We start from the raw sequence: 26229 nt of genomic DNA, 5'->3' as shown, positions 1-26229 counted from the left end.
GCCTTAAGTCCAGGTTTGCTAGTGAATGTTTTCTGAGCACAAGGAAAAGGTCTCAGACACGCTGGTTTGGGCTCTGATTCTGGTTCCTTTGCTTTGGAAGTTTCTTTCTCTCTTCAGAGAAGAGAAACGGAGTCTCTGGCCGGATCCGCCGTGAGCCAGGTTTCTGTCCCCGCTGCTGGGGTGAGGAGGGAGGAGGTTTCCTTCGCTTTTCCCCACCAGGGGGCTCTGGGGATTGCTCAGGAGGGGAAGCTCCTAGGGCTCGAGCTCTCTCTGCTCAGCAGACCGGGGGTTGCGCTTCCTGGGTCAGATGCAGCCGCTGCTAGCTCCGTTGTGAGCTGAGGAGCTCCGGCTTCCCAGCTGTGCGGGGAGCGCCCTGCATTAACCCCGCTCTGCCGACAGCTGAGCCGGAGCCTGCAGGTGAGGGGAGAGACCCGGGGGAAGGGCCGGGGCCGGGCAGGAAAGTGACTCTGCACCGACGGCCCCTCCTCGCCCCAGCTCTGCTCCCGGGGGGCGGGGGTCTGCGAGTCCCGGAGCTGCCGCTGCTGCCCCCCCAGCTCTGCCCCCCTGAGCGCCGGCAGGAGCCGAGCCAGCGCCGGGGGAGCGACCGCCCCGGGCCCGGGACCGAGTCTCCCCCCCCCAGGGCAGGGGACAGGCGGGAGTCGGGGGCAATCTGGGGAGGGAGGTTCCCGGCTCCCAGCCCTGCCCAGCCCCATTCCCTGCAGCACCCCAGGGCCGACTGACTTTCCTGGGAACAAGGTCAGGAGCAGGGAGAGGAAAAGCCAGTTCCTGCCTCTGCCTGGTCCCCAGCTGCTGGGGGGATGCGCTGCCCGGAGACGGTGTCAGGGGGGATCCCCCAGAGCGGCTCCTTTCTCGGGTTTGGTTCAGACTGTGGGTTGAAATGCGCTCCCTCCTCGAGAGAGAGGCTGGGTCTGTGTTGTAATAAAGTGGGGCAGAATTAGGGTCAAAATTTCTTCCTCAAGGTCCAGACTCCAGAGACAATCATATATATATATAATCACAATCACACTCACAATAAATACATAAAAAAGATTGTGGGGTCCCCTTCAAAAGCATCTGGCAGGCCAGGTCTGGCCAGCGGTCCGCCTTGTGACTGCCCCGTGTCTAGAGCATCTGTCTGCAGGGAAAGAGCCAGGAGGGAATCGGGGCGTGAAATGGTGCCAAGGCCCTTTTGAAACCTCCCTTCTCGCCCTGACAGGCTGCAGAATCGGGTCTGGATTGTCCCTGGCTCCCCGGGGGGCTGGGAAGGGAAATGGCTGCTGTGGAACCAGCTCAGGTAGGGGATATTTCTTGAACTTATGGGGTCTCCTCCTGGAGGGAGAGGGGCAGAAAACGCAGGGGGGTGAGGAAGATGGTGGTGAGTGGGTGGCAGGGGGTGACAGACCTGTCCTGGGACTTGCGTGATCTGGAGCCTGGTTTATAGGAACAGGCCCACTGGGAGGAAAACTATAGCATGGGTGCCGTGGTATTCCCATCTTCCCCTCTGTCTGGCTTATGAGCAAGAATAGGTACTGACTTTTATTTTTCCCTGGGAGTGCTCCGCCCCCTCCCCTGAGGCTCCACCCCCACTGCGCCTCTTCCCACCCCTGCTCTGCCCACTCCTCAAAGACCCCGCCTGCTGCTTCTGCCCTTGCCCAAGCCCCTCCCCCAGCCTCTGAACAGCTGGTGGGTGCTGAGCCGAGGCTGGAGCACCCACGGAGTCGGCACCTATGCTTATGAGTCTTGCTATGGAGGCTGCCATGACCCCCTCCTCCCCCTCCAGCTGGGTGGGTTGTGAGGGTTGAACCTCATGATATAAAAGTGTGATGAGTCTCCAGCACCCATGCTAAGGCGACAGCCCCTTCAGCTCGGCTGCAGCGAGAGACTCGGTGTGCAGCTGGTCCAAGTTTTTCAACCCCGGCGTTTTCCCAGCAGGACCAGGTGCAACAGGAGACCCCGGCGGCTGGGATGTGGGGAGAACTCCGTGCCCTGAGGGAAGGGCGTTGTGGGATCCCGGTCCAGCATCCCAAGAGGGAGGAGAGCGAGGCTGAGGAGCAGAGCCCTGGCTGGCCCTTATCCCCGCGGACGCCGTCCCGGTCCTTGCTGGGATGCTCGGAGGGGGAAGATTGTCCATTGAGGACGGCACAGACGCCTCCCCGGTCTCGGAAAGCGGCAGACACCGCAGGCCTTGAGCAGGCGGTGCCGTGCCGTGCGTGGCCTCATGGGCACGAGGTTCCTTCGTTCCCCAGGGAGGCACCTGAGGCCTGCGTCTCCCTGGGGACAGGCCCCACTAGGGGCCGTGCCGAGGGCAAGGCTGCCGTTTCAGAGCAGGCCAGCGAGGAAGCCCATCGGTTGCAGTTCCGCTCAGGCGCTGCCCGGCCTGGAGAAGCTCCCCGAGAGATGCTAGCCCGGCTCAGCCGGGCTGCTCGGCTCTGGCTGCGGCCCGGGGAGTGCACCAAGGAGCAGATAGTGGACATCGTCGTGCGGGAGCAGTTCCTGGGGGCACTGCGGCCGGACGTGCGTGCCTGGGTGACGGCGAGGGAGCCCCACAGCAGCGAAGAGGCGGCTGCGTTGGCTGAAGCCTGCCTGGGGCAGGGGGAGTCGACCCAGCCTGTTCAGGTAGCTTATACGATGCGAGGTGGGGAAATGCTGCGGGAGCAGAGCCAAGTATGTGGCTGAGAAGGGATGGTGGGAGAGACAGATCTGATGGGAAATCAAAGGATGAAATGTCTTCCCCCACACACCCCTGATGCTGTGGGACAGGGGCCCATGGCCCATCTACTTTTCGCCATGGGCCCCACCCTGCCCTTCCTCCTCCTCCTCCCACCCCCCCTCCCCACCACCGAGGCTCTGCTCCCCAGCCAGGCCGGCAGCTGGAGCCAGGGCAGGTGGAGGTCTACGGCTCCTCACAGCTGCCCGCACAGCTGTTACCATGGCCAGGCTGCAGCTCTGAGGCCTCGGCCGGAACCAGATTAGGGTAAGAGCCATGTGTGCAGCTGTAGGGAACTGTGGGCCCTCCACATGCCCTGGGTGGGGATGCAGGCGAGGGGCTGCTCTTGAGCTCCCCCACCCCGGACAGGTGGAGCTGCCGCAGCTCCCCAGCTGGGCTCGAGCTGCTGGATGGGCCGTGGGGACAGGACCACAGAGGGGGCGGGGTCTCTCCCCCCCTCTCCGCCCAGACTTTGGGAAGGCTCCACCGTCCCTGTTCGGGAGGCCTCGGCCTGAACAAGATTCCACAGATGAGAGGAAGGGTCAGCGTATCGAAACGTCCCCTCTGAGATCTGGGCCAGGCCGGCAAAATCCTTGTCCAGCAAGTCTCGCTGTGTGAGGGGTCGTGGGCAAGTCCGTGCATGTCAGCAGAAGTGGTATAGTTATTATTTACTCTGTGCATTGCTGAAGTCCCTAGGGACCCCCGCCCTATTATGCAGGACAGGGTGAAAACCTAGAACCAAGAGACAGCACCTGCCCCCAAATGCTCACAGTCTTAAGATGAGACAACAGCTGCATAGACCAGCGTCATGGCTCGGTGGAGTTTCACAGGCAGCGCCTCCCCATGAATCGGGCAGTATGGAGCACAGAGTGAAGGTGCTTGCTGCAAAAACGTTGGCATGACCAGCACGCCAAAGATAGACTCCTGTATTTTAAGGCCAGAAGGAAGCATTATGATCATCCTCTAGTCTTATCCCCTGCATAACACAGACTAGAGACTCCCACCCCAGGAGGCCTTCATAGAACCCAGCAACTTGTGGTTCAACTAGAGCCCAACTTTCACAGAGAGATGTCCGCTCTGGAATATAGGAGCGGCCACTCTGGGTCAGACCAAAGGTCCATCTCGCCCAGTATCCTGTCTGCTAACAGTGCCCCATGCCAAGTTTAAAGGTTTCAAGTGATGGTTTATTGCCCCCACACTTCAATTTGTCCCTTATTTCCAGTTTCCTTGTGGTGTGAAATGAACAAATAACCTGCGGAAAGCTGGTGGAAGATTTTGTGCCAGGGTGGGGGGGGGGTTTTCCAATGTGAAATGCCTTTTTTTGACAGACAGAAACATTTCTGAACAATTTTTTCATTTTGGTCAGTTTTTTGTTTGTTTAAGAAAATTTTGGTTTAGTTTCACTGAGAAGCCTCCCCCTCTTCCCCCCCCCCCCCCCCGGTCTTTTTATTACCTTGATCTTTTTTCCAACAGGGGAAGGAGCTTTTAAAACTGAAAAGTGGGGATTTTCCCACAGAAAGGAAACAGAAGTTTTTAATGTTTTTTTTTTCAAAAAACCCCCACCAAACCTTAAAACAGCTTAAAAAGGAAAATGTCAGACAAAATGCAATATTTCCATTTTTTTTTAACTTTTTTTCCCCACCAAATAGACTTATCTTCTTCAGACCTTCTGTATAACACTAACTGAACCAGTTGTCTTTAAAAAGAAAAGCAGTGGTTCTTAACCAGAAGTACCCTCTGGGGGGACACAGAGGTCTTCCAGGGGGTACATCAACTCATCTAGATATTTGCCTAGTTTTACAACAGGCTACAAAAAATGCACTAGCAAAGTCAGTACAAACTAAAATTTCATATCGACAGTGACTTGTTTGTAGAGCAGTATAAACTATACACTGAAATGTAAATACAATATTTATAGTCCAATCGATTTATTTTATAATTAGATGGTAAAAATGAGAACATCAGCAATATATCCCTAATAGTGGCTGTGATACTTGTATTTTTATGTCTGATTTTGTAAGCAAGTCGTTTTTAAGTGAGGTGAAACTTGGGGATACGCAGGACAAATCAGACTCCTGAAAGGGGCACAGTAGTCTGGAAAGGTTGAGACTCATTGCTGTAAAGCAAAGAATGCAGCTGTTCACTGTTCAGGGCACCTCTAGTCCAGAGCTTGGGGGGCGGGCGGCAGGAAGGGGAGTCAAGATTCTCAAAAGTAAACCAGCAACACATGCATAAAACAGCACGACAGGGTGGTACGGTCCTCCGAGGGAATGGAAGGAACCAAAGAGAGAAATTAACCTTGTGGACTGAGCCAGATGCTGAAGGTTCAGGTTTCATTTGGCTGGGTGAGAATAAAGAGCAGGAGGGCTCCATCTCGCACCTGCTGGATCCTGCATTGGAGGAATTCCATATGGAGCTTCCATAGATTTGCTTGGTCGGTCCCTGTGAACCCCGTGAGAACCACCTCAGTTTCACATACTAATGAGTGACCCTCATCCTGGGAGACTGAAGGTGCATTAGGTAGCAGAGGCATAGATACAGACTCCGTGGGTGCTCCAGCACTCAAGTACCCATGGGAAAAAAATAGGGGGTGCTCAGCACCCACAAGCCACATCTGTTGGGCCGGCCAGGGTTTGCTGCCAATCAGCTGTTTAGTGGGGCCCCCGGGCTGGCCGGCCTCAAGGGAGGGCAGAGAGGAGCCAGCAGTGGGCGGGCAGGAGGCCTTGGGGAAGGGGACTGAGAGGAGCGAGTGAGGGACAGGCCGGGGAGTTGGGAGAGTGGGCGGGAAGAGGCAGAGTGAGGGTGGAGCCTTGTGGGAAGGGGCAGGGCCTCAGGCGGAGCACTCACCGGGAAAAATAAAAATCAGCGCCTATGAGCAGAGGGAATGGCCAGAGGCCTGAATGATGAGTGGGGAGATGTTAGACCAGGAGTGAGTGAGCAGCACATGGGAGCAGTAGGGAGGAGATTCTAACTTGGGGATTAGGGATACTATAAGCCTTACTGAAAGTAAACAGGAAACTAGAACAGTCTGGGGCAGGTAGCACTGTGACTGGGGAACTGGTCCTGAGTGGGGAACTGTGGCTGTTTCAGGGACAGGTAACCTTCGAGGAAGTGGCTGTGTATTTCACGCAGGAGGAGTGGGCTGTGCTGGACCCAGGTCAGAGAGCCCTCTACAGGGACGTCATGCAGGAGAATTACGAGAGTGTGACCTCGCTGGGTAAGGGATTCCTTGTTCCCTTGGGTATTGGAAGCTTTCTCTCCACAAATATCACGTTCAGTGCTTAACCCTTCAGCGTAACACTTCACTATTAATTTATCTCGCTCTTCGACTTTCCTCCCCCTCTTTTCAGGTGGAAAAGGAGAGATGGGAGAAAGTAGAACTCTGGCAGAGTTCTTTCTCCCAAAAAATAATTATCATTTCAAAATATTTTCTAAAAATGGAATTGAAAGCTAAACTGTTTTGCAAATGAAATAATTTTCAACCAAATCTCATTTTCTGAGGAGAAGTTTTTTTGTTGAAAGTTTCATTCCCCGCTACAGCCTGGTATCTGGCCTAAGTGTTTTGATGTTAGTGCTGTGGCTGGGTCACCTGGCGTGTGCAGTTCCCAGCATCTTCTCCAAGGGGACGAAGCATGTCCGACTCTTCCAAAGGGTCTCTCATGTCCGTCTTCCGATACCACGTCCCCACAGCGTCGGGGAGGGGCCGGGTTAAGTCATGGAACTTTCTTTGTAACAGACATTCCACAAACCATTCATTCACCCCATCCCACCATGTTCTTCCCCCCTCAGCAGGATTTCTCATTCCCAAACCCGACGTGATCTCCCGGCTGGAGTGAAAGAGCTGTGGGTCTCGGATCCCCAAAACTCTGAGGAAAGGGGGAGTCCATCCAGCCCTTTATCCCTCAGTGACCAGTCTCAGGTGCTTCATAGGAGGGACAAGAAACCCCCTTTGGACAATTATGGAACAACTTGTTTATAGTTTCTTCCTAGTCCCCTTTCTCTGGCCTGTTAGTGGTTGGTTTATACCCTGAATGAGGATTTAGTTCCCTTCCTCGGGGCCTTCTCACTCTGTGTTCCTCTCTCCTCCCAAACCCTCTCTCCCACAACTGCGCCTTCCTTCCCCGTCCCTTCTCTGCAGATCTCAGCTTCATGGTTCCATCTCACCCTTCCATTGACTGCACCTAGTTTCTCTCCCCACAGCTCCCCTGGCAGAGGCAGAGGCTGGCATGGAAGGGATAGAGCCGGAGAGGTGAGTGACGGTGGCTCTTCTCCTCATCATCTGTCCCTGGTGCTCACCTATCCCCTGTGTGTGTGCTCCTGGGACTAGAGAGGAGCTGTCCTGTATCCCCAGCAGTGCGATGACCCAGAGTCACTCCCGTCTGACAACATCCGGTCTGAAATTAACTGCTGAGTTCTCAAGCCAGTTCCCAGTGGGACAGTCTTGCCCCATCCCTATTATTAGCATCAGCGCTGTTGTGAACAGCTTCAGCAGAGAGACCAGTGACTGACAGGGACATGTAGACAGGATGGCCATCAGGCTGTGAGGAGAGATGGTGGGATCAGGACCCACAGAGCCCTCAGAGACTTCCCCTCAGAGCCATGGCTCAGGGAGATGCGCTTCCATCCAACCTCCTCTCTTGACATCTGATTCTTGCAGTGCACCAGGATTGGAGGATAAACCAGAGGAGGTGCCTGACCCCAAAGAGGAAGAGGACGAGGATGAAGACTTCACCAAGGAAGATGACCTCACTTACACGGATGACCTGCGCAGTGAGAATTACCACCCCTCGCTGGACAGGTAAGGGATGCTAGAGCTGGGCTGGGAGGGAGCTGACTGCACTGCTCTCTGAAGGGCTGCCAGGCTGGACCGAAGTCTTGCACTTTACAAAGAGTCTGTGTATGTTCTGATGTAATTCCACAGCCCTGGTCTTCTGTCCCTTCACCTTCCGTGGCCCTTTCGTACATTAACAATTAACCCAGGAACCCACTGGGCGCATACAGAACAAGCTCTCCATAGCTTTTCCTGGATCTCTGCCCTTTCCCACCTGCTCCCTGCTTTGTGGTTGCCAACACCTTGCTGGTATAATTGAGGCCTCACTCTGATTTCACAGGTAGCTGTGGTACCCCGGGATGCTCCTAAACACCACTTCTGAGAGCTCCTAATTCTCAGTTATATGAGTGAGATCAGAATCCGGCCCTGGAATTGTAAATTCCCCAGGGCAGGGACCTTATTTTCATTACTGGTAAGAGGAGGGGAAGAGATTTGCCCACTGCAATGTCAGAGGGTAGATGGCCCTTTGAAGGCTCAGGGCCCAGCCCATCTCTGACAGGCTCCACACTGGGGAATGAGGCAGCTCAGGTTCACCTGAGGGAACTGGGAGGCAGTTAATTAGGCAGGGAAGCACCTGGGCATGATAAAAAAAATTAAGGACCTCAGTTAGAAGGGGAGTTCCCGAGAGGAAAGGCAGCTGCTAGAGAGCCGCCCTCTAGCAGGCTGGTGAACTGCTAACACTCCAAAGAAAGAGAAGCATGGCAAGCCTATAGGCAGGAGGTAGCAGCAAGGGGCTGACAAAGACTGGTTCTAGCTGATCCAAACAGGCCCCGAGCTGAACCCAGTGAGTTGGGCAGGCCTGGGCTCCCCTGCATACTCCAGCCAGGGGCTTATGGAGAAGAAGGTTCTAAACGCAGGAGACCTAGGGCTGAGTAACGCCTACTAGAGCCATGGAACTTCTGACTCCCCTTCACCCTGAAGGGGCCAGAGACTGCTGAGGATCTGGCCAGGAAAAGTCAGGTTGTAACAAGGACTTGACAAACACAGAGTTGGGTGTGATAGCATCAGGGGCTGGAGCCAAGTTGGTGTAGCTCCCCACCTTGCCACAAGGGGGATCTGATCAACAAAGGCCCCTGATTTCACCCACACAGTGAGTCAGTTTCAGAGCTAGGAACAGAACCCAGCTGTTCTGCCAGCCAGTCTTGTACCTTAACCACAATCCCATCCTTCCTCCCAAGCTTCCTTGTGACTTTGTCTTGATATTGGAAACGAGAGACCCATTTGTTAAACATACTCTGCAGAGGGAAGGCTGCTCTGACAAATCTAACCCTGACTGTTGTGTGACTAAACTCTCAGCTCTAACCTGACGTGAACGTGGAATAATACATTGATTCCTTTAGCACTGGCTTGGAGGAGATGCTTTTAGTCTGTGTGCCTCTCCCTGAGTGGCATTGGGTTGCTTTTCCTCTGTTTCCCATGTCTAGCTTCACCTGCCATTAGAGAGCCCCCTCTCACAGGTTGTAACCAGTTGCTATGTCCATCTTGTCCATCCAGTGACTCCGAGCTGAAAAGAGAACAAAGCCAGAACAAGAGCCGCAAGAGACCCGTGAAGGGTGCGCAGCTGCCTACCGAGGCGAGTCCAGCCAACGGCAGCCCTTCTGAGGAGAAGGCGGTGCAATCCAGGTGAGGGGGAAGACAGGCAGAGGGCCAATCCAGGTGAAGAGGGAGAGCCTGAGCACATAGGGAGAGGAGAAAGGAAGGCAAGAAGTGGGTGAGTGAGAAGGAAGGGGTTGAGATCAGTTTGTCTATCTCAACTCGATCATCCAAGTGGCTCTGGGCCCATCTGAGATGCGACTACATTTCCCAACCCCAAAGTTTTCGAATGCTGGCTAACCTAAAGGCCTGAGGGCGTGTGTGGGGCTGTTCTGTGCTCTGAAACTACAGACCCCTGACAATAGCAGCCAGACCAAACCGCAGCCAATTCCCAGCGCAGAGCTGTCTACTACACCACGCTGGGTGTCTCAGGCCTGGTCTACACTTAAAATGTAGATCAACATGGGTACATCACTCAGGGGTGTGAAATTTGTCTCACCCCTAAGCGCCATAGCTATACCGGCTTAGCCCCTGATTAGATGCAGCTAAGTGGATGGACGAATGCTTCTGTATACCTAGCCAGTGCTGCTCACGGAGGATGCTTAGCCACTGTGATGGGAGCCATGTGAGGACCTGAGCAAAGCCCGTTGACATTAATAGAGATTCTTTCCATTGACTTCAATGGTAATAGAGCCAGTAATGAAACTTGGGGACAGCGGGGGAGACAAGCGTACTAGTGTCTGGGTAGTCAGAGAGAATATAGTAGGGCTGAAGTTTGCCCACGTCACAGCTCCATTCAATGCAGGTGGAGCTGTCATGGAACCAGTTGCAGCTCCCTGATCCTGCGCCGTCTTCCCTCTGCATAACTTAGAGAAGCTCCTAAACTGCTCTAACTCATACCACTGGCATAAGATCCCTAACATCAATGGAGAATTGATATATCAGAGCTCGCCCCACAGCACCAGAGAGTGCAGGGAGGGTTCCACAGGAGCCATCCCTCCCTGGAGAGAGTTCCACTGACACAAAGGGATTTCTCCTCTGGCCATGTGGGGCCAGAACATGGCCTCTGTGTTGCCCAAGTGGTACAAAGTGGCCATAGTGTACTGCACTATCCTACTCACCAGGGAAGAGGCGAATGGCTAAATAGGGCTTCAGTGTATAAGTAGTTACTCCTGGGGGAATTTTGCACCAAAATATTAAAAATTCTGTGCACAGTATTTTAAAATTCTGCATATTTTATTTGTCAAAGTAATACAACGTAATCGTGCCAGTTTCAGTTATTTTGGTAATTTATTTCAAATACCCGTAAGCAAGTATGTCTGTAACAATACAGACAACAACAACAAAAAGATTCAGGAAATGTTTTTTGACAAATAGATTCTCTACCGGGCATATTAATACAGAACTTTGATCATAATTCATTTAAACTACAATACAGAAATGTATTTCCCACGTCATTGAGAAGCAGTACAAAGGCTTGGGGATTTCAGGGGTAATGAAGGAGCTGAGGGAGAGGGAAGTAATTGCTGGGAAGGAGCCTGGAAGTGAATCTGGAGGGTTGGTGGATGTGGGTGGGAGAAGTATGGAACAGGTTTTTTTGCGGGGTGGGGATTGTTGGGGAACCTCCCCCATGTCTCTCCCATTCAGTCAGGCATATCTGCTGCCTCTGTCTCCATGTGTCCCTGCATCCCCACTCCCCATTCAGCCATTCATTTCTGCATATGTCCCCATGTGGCCCTGCACCCTTCCTCCCCCCGGTCTCCATGTGGCCCTGCACCCCCACTCCTATTCGGCCCTGGGCTCAAAGTTGTCACCCCACTAGCTCCTTTGCTCCCACCCCAGACTGTCCCCCTCCACTATTCCTCCGGAACGTCAGTCTGTGTGACCCGCCTTAACAACACCATGTGTCCCACTCTGCCCCCCTCCATATCCCGTGCCTCCTCACCTGGCACAGCACTGTGAGGAGGGCAGCCTCTGTCTTCTCCCTCTCCATGGCTGGTTGCTCTGACCCATGAGTTAGCTGTCCTCTCTTCTGGCATCACATCAGCCCCTAGTGCGTGAAAAGTGTAATTGCAGTTTCCTTTCACTTCCCCATCAGAATCAATTTTTCTACAGGGGGAAAATATATCTCCGGGAGGCATTAATTCTGCACTTGAGCAGTGGCTCAGAATTCCCCCAGGAGTAAACTAATGCTGTAGTTTTCATAAGGTTCCATCACACAATGATAATAAATATTCAGCAGTGTAGTGTCTGGTTCTCTGCACTGAAGCTGCTAGTGTGAATTTGTAATACTTTTATGCAGAAAATGATGTATGCATTAGCGTATTGTTTCTTAGATTATAAAGCCAGAAGGGACCATTGTGATCATCTAGTCTGACCTCTTGCATAATGCTGGCCACTGGACTTCCCTGAGTTAATTCTTGTGTGCACAAGAGCAGATCTTTTAAAAAAATATCCAATCTTGATTTAAAAATTGCCAGTGATAGAGAATCCACCACAACCCTTGGGAAGTTGTTCCAAAGGTTAATTACCCTCATTGTTAAAAATGTGCCTTATTAATAATCTGTATTTGTCTAGCTTCAATTTCCAGCTTTTGGATCTTGTTATACCTTTGTCTGTTAGATTGAAGAGCCCTCTGTTATTACATTTCTAGATAAATGATGCTGAAAATTTGCTCATTGCTGAGAAGATGTGTTGGTTTCAGTACTATGATGTTGATAGTTGAGTTAATCTCTGAAGATCCAAGGAAGCCAAGTTAAGCTTGGGTGGGTGCTGGAAACTGCTTGGGGTGACTGAGCCTAATGCAACCTTCACTGAAGTGAGAGGAATGACTTGCAATAAATCACTGCGAGTTGGGTCAGGTCCTTAGTGAATGATTAGGCTCGAAGTCACCAAAGTATTTAAAAGTCAGTACTGCCGATCTCAAGTGTACAGAAGTAATGAGTAATATCTCAAAAATCATGAATATTTGATTTGAGTGGTTTGGGTTTTTTTGGATTTTTCTAATAATAAATTATAGGTTCTTTAAATTTCTCTCCATTTTATCTAAATAAACGCTGGTGGTCGCTTGACTCTGGGACCTGGGGCTTTAAGAAAGACACCAAATATCACAAGACTCTCAGTAAAATCACAAGGGCTGACAATGGTGCCTGTGCTTACACACATGGATAGTCCCATAGAAGTCAATGGGCCTACTTATATGCCTAAAAAGTAGCATATGCTTAAGTCTCTTCTTGAACTGCGGCCTTACATAACACCAGGGAATTAATTATAGACCCTAACTCTTTCTTTCCAGACTTTCTAATGTTTTTATTACACAGGAAGGTATAAAAGCATTTCCTTTGGAATTAGCTGAATTAAGTGTGAACAGTCTTCCATCCTCAACTATCTCTTCATGATTATATGTTTTTGTGGGAATTATGGGAGAAAGAAGCCCCAAAATATAAACCCAAACAGATACCAAGTAAGTATTAACATGCACAGTAAAGGATCTTCTGCCTTTTTCCTTTCTAGATGTTTTTGTGACTTCAGTTCTATACTGAAAGTCTATTAATGTCTGTTTTACAGGGGCTGTGAAACTAAGTAACAGTTTGCTACCAGTAGAGAACAAGTTCTGGAGGCATTAATCGAAACACAACAGAAAATAATGGTAAATTATATATTTAATTTGCGCTGCCCCTTCCTCTCCCTGCAGCATTTTAATTTTACCATTAGAGGTACACCATATACTCAAAAATCATGCTTGTGTCTGAAAACTTTCAAAATCACTGGAAATAAAAATATTATTTCCCTCTAAATCTTTCTTTTCCCTTCAGTTTCTTTACTTTGTGCATTTGAGACTACTCTGTTGATCGTCTTTTAGGGCCAGATTTTCAAAGGTGTGTAAGTGCTTAGTGGAATTTTCAGACGTGCCTAACTAAGTAGGATAGATATCAGACTCCCACTGAAATCAAATGTAGAGCACCTGAACTTTTCACGCATTTTAAAGATCGGCTAAACTTGTTTGTGGTGTCCCTTTAAGGTTTAAAGGAAGTAATGGTTTTGATCAAATTAGTTACACATTGATGTGTGGTTTTTGCTGTAGCCATTATGATACCAGCAGCTAGGGACATGGAGACAGAAAAAAAAATATCAGAGGAGCAAGAGAGAGCGCATCAAGAGCACGTCACATACTGGAGTGTGTGTTCCTTCGCAGATGACTCTCATCTCCTTCTGTAAGTACCGTCAACCCAATCCGATGACAATGCCTGTGTGCAATATCATAGAATCATAGAATATCAGGTTGGAAGGGACCTCAGGAGGTCATCTAGTCCAACCCCCTGCTCAAAAGCAGGACCCATCCCCAATTAAATCATCCCAGCCAGGGCTTTGTCAAGCCTCACCTTAAAAACTTCTAAGGAAGGAGATTCCACCACCTCCCTAGGCAACGCATTCCAGTGTTTCACCACCCTCCTAGTGAAAAAGTTTTTCCTAATATCCAACCTAAACCTCCCCCACTGCAACTTGAGACCATTACTCCTTGTCCTGTCCTCTTCCACCACTGAGAATAGTCTAGAACCATCCTCTCTGGAACTACCTCTCAGGGAGTTGAAAGCAGCTATCAAATCCCCCCTCATTCTTCTCTTCTGCAGACTAAACAATCCCAGTTCCCTCAGCCTCTCCTCATAACTCATGTGTTCCAGACCCCTAATCATTTTTGTTGCCCTTCACTGGACTCTCTCCAATTTATCCACATCCTTCTTGTAGCGTGGGGCCCAAAACTGGACACAGTACTCCAGATGAGGCCTCACCAATGTCGAATAGAGGGGGACGATCACGTCCCTCGATCTGCTCGCTATGCCCCTACTTATACATCCCAAAATGCCATTGGCCTTCTTGGCAACAAGGGCACACTGCTGGCTCATATCCAGCTTCTCGTCCACTGTCATCCCTAGGTCCTTTTCCGCAGAACTGCTGCCTAGCCATTCGGTCCCTAGTCTGTAGCTGTGCATTGGGTTCTTCCGTCCTAAGTGCAGGACCCTGCACTTATCCTTACTGAACCTCATCAGATTTCTTTTGGCCCAATCCTCCAATTTGTCTAGGTCCCTCTGTATCCTATCCCTTCCCTCCAGCGTATCTACCACTCCTCCCAGTTTAGTATCATCCGCAAGTTTGCTGAGAGTGCTATCCACACCATCCTCCAGATCATTTGTGAAGATATTGAACAAAACCGGCCCCAGGACTGACCCCTGGGGCACTCCACTTGACACCGGCTGCCAACTAGACATGGAGCCATTGATCACTACCCATTGAGCCCGACAATCTAGCCAACTTTCTACCCACCTTATAGTGCATTCATCCAGCCCATACTTCCTTAACTTGCTGACAAGAATACTGTGGGAGACCGTGTCAAAAGCTTTGCTAAAGTCAAGATACAATACATCCACTGCTTTCCCTTCATCCACAGAACCAGTAATCTCATCATAGAAGGCGATTAGATTAGTCAGGCATGACCTTCCCTTGGTGAATCCATGCTGACTGTTCCTGATCACTTTCCTCTCATGTAAGTGCTTCAGGATTGATTCTTTGAGGACCTGCTCCATGATTTTTCCGGGGACTGAAGTTAGGCTTACTGGCCTGTAGTTCCCAGGATCGTCCTTCTTCCCTTTTCAAAGATTGGCACTACATTAGCCTTTTTCCAGTCATCCGGGACTTCCCCTGCTCGCCACGAGTTTTCAAAGATAATGGCCAATGGCTCTGCAATCACAGCCGCCAGTTCCTTTAGCACTCTCGGATGCAACTCATCCGGCCCCATGGACTTGTGCACGTCCAGTTTTTCTAAATAGTCCCTAACCACCTCTTTCTCCACAGAGGGCTGGCCATGTATTCCCCATGTTGTGATGCCCAGCACAGCAGTCTGGGAGCTGACCTTGTTCGTGAAGACAGAGGCAAAAAAAGCATTGAGTACATTAGCTTTTTCCACATCCTCTGTCACTAGGTTGCCTCCCTCATTCATTAAGGGGCCCACACTTTCCTTGGCTTTCTTCTTGTTGCCAACATACCTGAAGAAACCCTTCTTGTTACTCTTAACATCTCTCGCTAGCTGCAGCTCCAGGTGCGATTTGGCCCTCCTAATTTCATTCCTACATGCCCGAGCAATATTTTTATACTCTTCCCTGGTCATATGTCCAACCTTCCACTTCTTGTAAGCTTCTTTTTTATGCTTAAGATCTGCTAGGATTTCACCGTTAAGCCAAGCTGGTCGCCTGCCATACTTACTATTCTTTCGACACATCGGGATGGTTTGTCCCTCTAACCTCAACAGGGATTCCTTGAAATACAGCCAGCTCTCCTGGACTCCTTTCCCCTTCATGTTAGTCCCCCAGAGAATCCTACCCATCCGTTCCCTGAGGGAGTCGAAGTCTGCTTTCCTGAAGTCCAGGGTCCGTATCCTGCTGCTTACCTTTCTTCCTTGTGTCAGGATCCTGAACTCAACCAACTCATGGTCACTGCCTCCCAGAGTCCCATCCACTTTTGCTTCCCCTACTAATTCTTCCCGGTTTGTGAGCAGCAGGTCAAGAAAAGCTCCCCCCCTAGTTGGCTCCTCTAGCACTTGCACCAGGAAATTGTCCCCTACGCTTTCCAAAAACTTCCTGGATTGTCTATGCACCGCTGTACTGCTCTCCCAGCAGATATCAGGAAAATTAAAGTCACCCATGAGAACCAGGGCATGCGATCTAGTAGCTTCCGCGAGCTGCCGGAAGAAAGCCTCATCCACCTCATCCCCCTGGTCCGGTGGTCTATAGCAGACTCCCACCACTACATCACTCTTGTTGCTCACACTTCTAAACTTAATCCAGAGACACTCAGGTTTTTCTGCAGTTTCGTACCGGAGCTCTGAGCAGTCATACTGCTCCCTTACATACAGTGCTACTCCCCCACCTTTTCTGCCCTGCCTGTCCTTCCTGAACAGTTTATAACCATCCATGACAGTACTCCAGTCATGTGAGTTATCCCACCAAGTCTCTGTTATTCCAATCACATCATAATTCCTTGACATCACCAGGACCTCCAGTTCTCCCTGCTTGTTTCCAAGGCTTTGTGAATTCGTATTTTAGCACTTGAGATAACCTGCTGATCGCCCCTCATTCTCAGTATGAGGCAGGAGCCCTCCCCTCACAGACATTCCTGCCTGTGCTTCCTCCCAGTATCCCGCTTTCCCACTTACCTCAGGGCTTTGGTCTCCTTCCCCCGGTGAACCTAGTTTAAAGCCCTCCTCACTAGGTTAGCCAGCCTGCTTGCAAAGATGCTCTTCCCTCTCTTCGTAAGGTGGAGCCTGTCTCTGCCCAGCACTCCTCCTTCATGGAACACCATCCCATGGTCAAAGAATCCAAAGCCTTCTCTCTGACACCACTACGTAGCCATTCGTTGACTTCCACTATTCGACGGTCTCTACCCAGGCCTTTTCCTTCCACGGGGAGGATGGACGAGAACACCACCTGCGCCTCAAACTCCTTTATCCTTCTTCCCAGAGCCACGTAGTCCACAGTGATCCGCTCAAGGTCATTCTTGGCAGTATCATTGGTGCCCACGTGGAGAAGCAGGAAGGGGTAGCGATCCGAGGGCTTGATGAGTCTCGGCAGTCTCTCTGTCACATCGCGAATCTTAGCCCCCGGCAAGCAGCAGACTTCTCGGTTTTCCCGGTCAGGGCGGCAGATAGATGACTCAGTCCCCCGGAGTAGAGAGTCCCCGACCACCACCACCCGCCTCCTTCTCTTGGGAGTGGTGGTCGTGGAACCCCCCATCTCAGGACAGCGCATCTCATGCCTTCCAACCAGCGGAGTCTCCTTCTGCTTTCTCGCCCCAGACATATCATCTGGTCCACTCTCCGCAACGGTACCTGTGGAGAGAACATGAAAGCGGTTAGTTACCTGTGTCCGCGTTGCTGAAACCCGGACATTCCCCGTTCGTCTTCTGGAGGTCACATGTTGCCAAGCTTCTTCACTGGCCTCTTGGCTCTGCTGTGCAACCTGCTCTATATCTGTAGAGCTTTGTGCCCGAAGAAGCCTATCCTGACTTTTGTCCAGAAAATCCTCCGTTTCTCATATGCAACGCAGGGTCGTTATCTGTTGCTCCAGACCTTCAATCTTCTCTTCCAGTATGGAGACCAGCTTGCACTTTGTACACGCAAAGTCGCTTCTGTCCTGTGGAAGAAAGACAAACATGGCACATCCAGTGCAGGTCACAATAGCTGAACCCCTCCCTTCCATATCACCTTCTTACTATGAGCTTCCTCAGAGAAGTTGGCAAGATGTAAGCCTCACTGGGCTCACTCCAGGCGAACTCCTGCTGTGTGCTGCTCTGCTGTCCCCCGCTGCTCAGCTGGTTCACCGCCGCTCAGCTGGTTCGAGAAGCTCTGGCTATTTTTAAACAGCCAGGCTCCCCTGAAACAAACAGACAGACAGCCCCACTGCCCGCCCCCTGCAGGCTACCAGCCAATCGGACACTCGCTCAGGCTCTCACACTGCCCTCCCAGCAAACACATGTTCGGATACTTACTCAGCAAACACGCATATACAGTGTTGCAAAGCGTTGAGCAGCCTCAACTTGCACTTGCAAAGTAAGCTGCATAGCCTGCATCTTACATAGTGAACATGGCAGATCATCCGTGATTTTTAACATCCGTTTTCTTCACCAAAATGACAATTTTGCCATTTTCTAACTTCTTTCTCTTTTCAGGACATTCCATCACAGACCAACAACAACAAAAGCAAAGTGACTGCAAGATTTACCTTGGAAGGTGGATAATGCAGACAGAACATTTTTAAATTAGATCAAACTTAAGTGTATGTTACCAAACTTTCTCTGTGTTTAAAAATATTAGATTAACGTGATTACGACTGAATCTTTTTTTCTTAACTGTATTATTTGCAATACAGTGTGTTTAAAGACTTTTTATTGTTCGTAAATAATAAAATTTAATCATGTTTGTAACAGGATAATTGTTTTTAATTTAATTACACTATAAATAATGGAAACTTGTAGCTATTTTGTGTGGTGAGGAGTAGGTATTTAAAATAACTGTCAAACAGCACAGAAATAAAATCATTTTCTGTCTTATTTAATGTCCAGAGTGGATTTTTCTAAAAGTTTTTAATGCTCTTTATTTTTATCATGCAAACGATGGACTTATCCAAGAGCAGCTTGGTTCTACTGACCTAGTCAAGTTTTAGTATCATTTCATTATTATTTGTATTACCGTAGTGCCTAGGAACCCTAGGATGACTGCATCTCGGGGGTGTCCTACCAAATACATCCACACTGCATTGAAGGTCTTAAATTTTCTGATTACATCTCTATTACAAGCCATCAGAGCTTTGAAATTGTAGAGTGATGCTTTCTCCTTTCGGTCTTATTGTTTTGTCCATCTTTTTACTTTAATTAAAAATTGGGAAATATGATACCAAAAAAGCCATTAGGAGAATGGTATTGGTTGCATGGTTATGGCCAAATGTTCAAAATGTTCATCAGGACCTCTGGAGCTGCTGAGTCCTCTTGAAAAACTAACCCTGAAGGCCTAATTTTCAGAAGCACTGAGCACTTGAGATTCTAGTTGAAAGTCAGGGGAGCAGGCTGTGCTCGTCTCCTCTGGAAATCCATGACCATGAGTGCGCAGAAGTCAGGCAAATGTTAAAGGCTGCACATGTAACCTTAACTCTGCCCTCTTGTGTAACTGTTCCAATGTACTCTATTAACTGTAGGAACACATGCTATTTCTAAATATAGTATTGTACAATTTCTTTTTCCTTGCCATGTTAGACACACACATAGGATCTTGCAGTGTGTAATAGTTTTTGTATGCCAGAAAAACTGAGGTTACTTATATGGAAACGTACTATCACTATGAGCACAGAGACCCAACAATTGTAACATTGCGCAAGTTGTCCTCGGCTAGCTTGTTATCTGGTGAATCTTGGAGCCTCTCATGGAGCAGGAAAGCACTGAGCTCAGCTGTATCTAGCACGCCTGCGGTATATTTAGGCTTGGAAAGATTAGATTGTTATTGTTCAATGTCAATAAACATCCATTTCATCATACATACGCACAAAGCAACAAAAAAAAATCCATTGAAAATTTACAGAAAGGCAAAGTACGAAAAATGCTGCCTGAGAACATTTTAGAGGTTGATTTAAAGCAATTTATATATTGTGGCATGATGTTGACTGTATGTTTTTATAGTTACAGTAGAACGTCAAAGTTATGAACACCAGAGTTACAAACTGACCAGTCAATTAATCAGGCCCCAGTAGAGACAAAAAAAAAAGGGCAATACAGTGCAGTACTGTGTTAAATGTAAACTGTTAAAAAAAAATAAAAGGAAAGCAGCATTTTTCTTCTGCATAGTAAAGTTTCAAAGGTGCATTAAGTCAATGTTCTCTTGTAAACTTTTGAGAGAACCATAACGTTTTGTTCAGAGTTACGAACCATTTCAGAGTTACGTACAACCTCTGTTCCTGAGGTGTTCGTAACTTTGAGGTTCTACTGTGTAAACCTTTAACTTTTGAACCCTAGTGACCCCAGCAGCCTGCGGGGTGAGCTGGACAGAGCCCTGTATCCTTTCGGCAGGGGTACCCTTTATCAGAAAGATGGGGGTGTGCACCCAGCCTACAACTAAAGCCTAGCAGTCCGTGGAAACACCCAGGCCCCGATCCTCAAAGATGTTTAGGTGCCTATTTCCCATTGATTTCAATGAGACTTAGGCATTTCAAGATCTTTCACGATTTGAGCACTGGCCTCTACACTGACCTGATCTTCAAGACATGAAATTCATAGTGCTGGGCCAAACTGGAGCTCTTCCCGTTGCCTGAGAGGTGTTGCTGTGTCCATGTGGGTGTCAGTGAGGCTTGGAGGTCCAGGAAGATGCCAGAGCAATCCTAGGGTGGCCACCCTAAATTCTCCTTTGACCAGGGTTTGCTTTGGGTCCTTGAGATCCAGGGCAGACCAGAGCCGCCGTGCCCTCTGGGATTCAGGGGTGCTTGGAATGAAACCCTGTCACTCAATGCCACAGGCTCAGTGGCTTTTTGGCAGGATTGACCGGACTTCCCAGGGATGCTCTCAGCTGGGGCAATCTGGAGCTTTGGTGGGAAGTCTGATCTTATAGGGAGGACTTGGGTGTCTGAGGTGAACAAAGGGGGAAAGACTCCTGGTGTCTCCATGGAGGGCATTGAGCTGGCCAAATGCTCTGGATCCCTTTCCAATCCTCATCTGGTGCTAGCTAGAAAAAGGACAGGGAACCCTTCGTCTTCCTGTGCCAAGGCCACATGAGTCCTGAGAAGGGGCTATTGGGCACCCTTGGATTCTGCCAGCTACGTGAGATCTGGCACCAGAAGCCCTTTCTGTAGGAGGAGGCTGGAAGCTGGAGATCCCTGCCCCAGAGAAGGCCAGGCAGCCTTCGTCTCCTATGCCTTCTCGCAATGACGGGAAGAGAGAGACGTTCATGGTGGAGATGGGGAAGGGTGTACAGAAAAGGAAAACACAGGACAGGGGAGAGGGAGACTACATGGGGAGAAAGGAGGAGAAGAGACACACCCCTCTGGGAGCACCATATCAGTTTGTTTCTTCCTTTGCAGCCGCAAGAAGCGGGGACAGCTGAGCAACAAGGATGTGGCCCAGATCGGCCCCAAAAGAATCAGGTAGGAAGCTGGCCTGGAACCCTGGACATGACTCTGCTGGCTGCCCTGCCCTAGAGCCCTTATAGTAGCAGAGCTGGGCTGCAGACCAGTCCCTTGTATCCCTGCTCCCCACAGCTGGACTCCCCATTCCACTGAGCAGCCAGTGGTGTCTCCTGCAAAGGGAAGTAGTTGGGCAGGGGTAGGATCTCCCGCTCTGTCTGGATTGGCCTCTTGGTGGGGGTTGCAGCGCCATTCCAGTTGGACTTAGAGGTGAGGAAAAGCCCCATTAGCCCCAGAGCCACACACCAGGGGCTGCTTCCCACAGCCCATTACCTAACATACTTTTCAATGGCCCCACTGACGGGCAAACCTCTTGCCACTTGGTCTCCTGTCCATTCCCCCTTGCAACCACCCCTCTCGTGTCCCTGCATAGGCTCACAGCCAGTGATACTCCCTGGTGTTTCTCGCATATCCACCACACCCATCGGTTGGCGTCTTCCACAGGGCATGCGACCCACCCCTTAGCGCCCCCAACCCACACACCTTCCCCGTTGCTAGTGGTGTGCTTTGTCCAACCTGTCCACCACTCCACCCCCAATACTTTGCACAGCTGACCAAGAGACCAGAGCAGATGGGCATAGATGGGAAAAAAAGAGTTTGGAAAGGAGCTGGAGAGCCTGTGAGGCAGGGAGATGAAGGGGGCTTTATCCAGATGTCACAAGCTGCAGAGGAGAGGTGACGAAGGCAGCTGGTGAGCAGAGAAAGATCCAGGAAGGTGGCTGCAGAGGACACGGCTCTTGCCCCTGCAGCGGGGAGAGGAGAGGACGAGGGAGGGTTTGAGAACCGAGGGGCTGCTGAACTGCATCCTGGCTCCATCAATAACCTGCAAGATCCTCACCCCCTCCTCTCTGCAGGAAGGCAACCAAGCGTGAGATGCTCCTGTGCGACTTCGAGGGCTGCGGCAAGATCTTCTCCAACCGCCAGTACCTGAACGTGAGTGACACACTGACCTGTGGGGAGGGGCACCTGACCCACCCCCAGCACCGCCTGGTCCCTGTTGGGATATGTGGCCTAAAACCATTATGGTATCAGCCCAGCTGCCGGCTTGACAATCAGTTCAGTGTGACCCACTGGTGAACGTATGTTACGGGTCCCCCTCTGTGCCTGATCCACAGAGAATAGGAGTCTGCGATGGTTTTACCATAGTTCAATCTGTAGCTACTTATGCTTTTAATTCTGGACATCCCCATTTCAATCCTCAGCCCAAATGGGAGCTGTCTCATATGCCCCGGTCGTTCCCATCTGACTGGCTGTTCAGTGAAACGAGTCCGTGTGTCCTCAGTTCCCAGCAGGACAAGATTCTATATCAGAGCTAAGGCCCCAATCCAGAGCCGATCGACATCCATGGTGAGATTCCCACTGATTGCAGTTGACTCTGGAACGTGATCCAGTTGGCCTCCTTTGCTGCAGCCTCCACAGAAAGGCTGGGGGCTGAATGGGTCATAGAGTTATGGCTTCCCTCTGCTGTCCCACAGGGAGAGCTGAGTGGCACCAAGGAGACCCCCTGTACTGGGGCTGCTGGTCCAGCCCCAAAGTCAAACCAAGCATTCCCTCTGACTCCCAGTTCCGTGGTAGGGCGCTCAGTTAGGTATGAACCAGGGAGGATGGACTGTGGGGTCTCTGGGTGGCAGCTGTGACCCTACCCTCTGCTTCCCCCCCACCCCCAAACGGCAGTACCACAAGAAATACCAGCACGTGCACCAGAAGACCTTCACCTGCTCTGAGCCCAGCTGCGGCAAGTCCTTCAACTTCAAGAAACACCTGAAGGAGCACGAGAAGCTGCACAGCGGTCAGTATGCCTGAGCACAGGGGCTAAAGCCTCAAAGCACCTGCCTTTCTGCTACGGTGCTGGGCTCTCCCTCCCCTCAGCACGCACACAGCTCTCTCAGGGCCCCTCAATCCAGATCCACAGGGCTTTAGTCCAGTCCTGGGCTCCTACACACACACACAAACCGCTGCCAGTACCCCTCAGTCCAGCCCCACAGCTCCCCTTCTGTCCCAGCCCAGAGCTCCTACACACACACACAGCCCTCTGCCAGTACCCTTCAATCCAGCCTCACAGCTGCCCTTCAGTCCCAGCCCTGGGCTCGTACACAATCATCTGCCAGATGCCCCTCAATTCCAGCCCCACAATCATGCAGGTCTGCCAATGCATTTCAATCCCAACCCACAGGCCCCCTTGTATTCCATCCCTGGGTTGGGCCCCTTCCCCCTTTCGACCTTTGCCGATGCCCCCCAGTCCTGATCCACAGCCCCCACTACTATTCTAGCCCTGGGATTCCCTCCCACCCAGCCCCAGCTCTGCAGGTGCCTCTCAGTCATGCCCTGCAAACAGCGCTGTTATTCTAGCCCCAGGAGCCACACCCAGTGCTGCTGCTAATGCATCTCAGTCTGGACCCACAGAATCCTCTGCTGTTCTGGTCCTGAGCTCCCCCTACACACACAATTCTGCCAGTGCCCCTCAATCCCAACCTGCAGGTCCCACTGTCATTCCAGCCCTGGACTCACTACCAATATCTGCTCTGGCACCCCCTTGCTTTTTGTCCCATGGACCTACTGCCCTTCTCTCATCCCTACCTTTGCTTCCACTTGGGTAAAATGCCCTGCCCTACATCCCGCTGCCCAGTGCAGCCAGTAATCTGCTCTCCTTCCCCCTGCAGACAAACGGGATTACATCTGTGAGTACTGCGCCCGCCCCTTCCGCACCAGCAGCAACTTGATCGTCCACAGACGCATCCACACAGGGGAGAAACCCATACAGTAAGTAGCAAACCTAGCTGGCTTGCTCTGTGACTTGGGGTCCTTCCTCTGTGTTGAGCTCTCTCTGTCCCTAAGAATTGCAGCACTGAGAGGCCAAAGGTGGAAATCCCTGATTAGGTGCCATCGATCCAGTTCTGGAGGATACAGTCCCTAGGGCTGTCCGGGCCCTCTTCCTAAGTACACCACAGACGAGGCCTCTCCCCCTCACCCCTTTGATGTCTACACCCATTAGATGCTTGTAGACCAGAGGTCCCCAAAGCCTGCCTCCCTAGGGTGGGCGTGGAGAAATGTCCAGGAGGGCACAGCGGGGCCCAGGCCAGCCCCCAACTCCTGCTCCCAGCTCTGTTCCAGTCCCGCCCCCATCCACATCCCTGGCCCCACGTCTTGTCCCATCCCCAGCCTCAACACAGCGCTGCTCCCTGCCCCGCATCAGTCCCCAGCCTCAGCCACTGGCTGCGGCCCTGTTCCCAGCCCAGGGCCAAGGCTGGGGGCAAGGCCGGGAGCGGAGCCACACCTGGCTGCGGGCCCGGGTGCTGGCACCCACTGCAGCTCAGCTGCGGGTCCACTCCCGCATCTGTCCCCAACCTCGACCCCTGGCCACAGCCCAGCTCCCAGCCCCACCCCCAGCCTCGGCCCCCTTCCACTGACCATGCCACCTCCCTGCCTCCCCAACCCGCGGCACCATTCCAACCTGGGCTCCGGGGACGACAAGGGGAGGCGCAGAGAGGGGAAAGGGGGGGGGCACGATCCTCAAAAGTTTGAGGAGTACTGAATAGCCTGTTGAACTCATTGCCACAGGAAGTTGCTGAGGCCAAAGATTTAGTGAGATTCCGAAAAAGGATTGGACATTTATTCGGAAACAAGAATACTGAGAATGACCAAAATGAACAATAGCAATTTTGGAAGGGAGATTAAACCTCCTGCTTCAGGCTTTAAGCCAGTTCTCTAGCCATTAGAGCCCGGGACCAGACCTAACGTGCAGGCCAGGTTAGCCCACATTGGCCACCATGAGGTTCTTACACCTTGCTCTGAAGCATCTTGTGCTGAGCTCTGTCAGAGACAGGGTAATGGGCCAGATGGGCCTTGAGTCTGGTCCAGTCTGGCAGTTTCTGTGTTCCTGTCTACTCTGTGCATCCCACTCTGAGCTTTCTCTTTCTCTGATTCCCTGCCCGGCTTTCTCCACACTCTCCTCTTGATCCCCTTCCCCACCCACAGGTGTGAGATCTGTGGCTTCAGCTGCCGTCAGAAGGCCTCCCTCAACTGGCACATGAAGAAGCATGACGCCGACTCCTTCTACCTGTTCTCCTGCGACATCTGTGGCAAGAAGTTTGAGAAGAAGGACAACGTCACCGCACACAAAAGCAAGAGCCATCCCGAGGTGGCTGCCGGCCCGGTCCAGCCTACGCCGGAAATGCCAGCACCCGGCCACTGGGACGCGCCATCCCCGCTCTCCAGCCTCGGTGAGGACACACCGACCAAGGACCACCCATGTGCACCATGCCCACTTGCCACAGAGCAGCTGGAGATCCCTGCACCGAGCCTTTGCAAAACGGAGAAGGCGGAAGGGCCGGTGTCCCCCATCGCAGCCTCCGCCGAGTAACGAGCCATGCTGAGCGGGATCTGTGTCTGACTAGCGCTTGGGGGCTAAACCACGGGGGATGTTGGCAGAGATGATCCCAGCAGGATCCTGCCTTCCAGCTGGACTCTGCTGAGAGTGGGACATAAAGCACTTAGAAGAGGGGTGGGGATAATGACTGAACCATGGCTGGGGACTACAGCAGAAGATCTGAAATTCTGCCCAGGTACTGAGAGTATGAGGACAGGGAGGCAAAGGCAGCCCTGCGCAGCCTCCCCACACCACAGTCAGTAGAGCGCAGACTCTCCATTGGCCAAGAGGACTGACACCAGCACCTTCTCTGGAGCAAGGGGGCTCTGAAGAGAAATGCTGAGGTTCACCCTCCCCAGGAACAGGCCTTGGCTTTGCTACTCTCGGCTTCAGGGCTTTGGACAAATCCTCAATAAAGAATTATTTTGTGTCATGCCTGGGGTGGGGAGAGCACCTTCTCTGATGGGGCTGCTGGTTCTGCCAGCCTGGGCAGGGCAGGGTTGAGGGTAGGTGAGCCTGTCTTCATCCCAATGGCCACAGCTCCTGCTGCTGTTTCCCTGCCATTCTCCTGTGAAATTACCCCATCCCCGGTTGGTGCAGCTCCTCTGAGTGGAGGTTCAGCAGCCACCCCCCGTCCAGCTGCAGAAAAGCCTGCCTGTGTTGTGGTCTTTGCATTAGAGCAGAACCTTGGCATCCTAATGGAGACTGTGAGCCCATTGTGCTGAGAGCTGCAGGCATGCACTGTGAGAAAGTCTCTACCCTGAAGAGCTCCCAGTGTAAATAGACCAAACAGACAAAGGGCAGGAGACAGTAAGGATTCTGATCCCCTCTTTTCGCATGGGAGACCGAATCACAGACAGACTAAGGGCCAGATCTTCAAGGGTATTTAGACTCCTAAAGTCTGTGGATTTCAATGGGAGTTAGGTGCCGATCTGGGCATAAGGGTAAGATGTTCAGTAACACCTCGGTCCTGCTGAACATCAGTGTCTCCTAAGTCACTTAGACCCAGATCCTCAAAGGTATTTAGGCTCCTAACATCCATTGAAATCGTGAGCATTAAGAGCCTAAATACCTCTGAGGC

The 26229-nt window shown here is 51.4% G+C and overlaps 1 protein-coding gene across 5 annotated transcripts; it reads left to right on the top strand.

Annotated features, from left to right (window-relative positions):
- The first annotated feature begins 282 nt into the window (after positions 1–282).
- Positions 283–26001, top strand: LOC140898277 (uncharacterized). 5 transcript variants are annotated; one of them, XM_073311895.2, is made up of 12 exons: positions 283–417; positions 1217–1294; positions 1933–2616; positions 5798–5924; positions 6908–6956; positions 7365–7505; positions 9033–9161; positions 20681–20743; positions 21637–21715; positions 22457–22571; positions 23443–23542; positions 24758–26001. In XM_073311895.2, exons 2-12 carry the CDS (start codon positions 1271–1273, stop codon positions 25140–25142), a joined length of 1896 nt encoding a protein of 631 aa, XP_073167996.2. In that variant the 5' UTR covers positions 283–417; positions 1217–1270; the 3' UTR covers positions 25143–26001. The 5 variants fall into 5 exon arrangements, with proteins under 5 accessions (XP_073167996.2, XP_073167997.2, XP_073167995.2 ...); XM_073311896.2 differs by having other exon boundaries at positions 1930–2616; positions 5840–5924; XM_073311894.2 differs by having other exon boundaries at positions 1930–2616.
- Positions 26002–26229: the final 228 nt, after the last annotated feature.

Source organism: Lepidochelys kempii, chromosome 14 (genome assembly GCF_965140285.1).
Source record: "Lepidochelys kempii isolate rLepKem1 chromosome 14, rLepKem1.hap1, whole genome shotgun sequence".
Lineage (NCBI taxonomy): Eukaryota > Metazoa > Chordata > Testudines > Cheloniidae > Lepidochelys > Lepidochelys kempii.
This window is presented reverse-complemented; position numbering and strand designations above follow the sequence as displayed.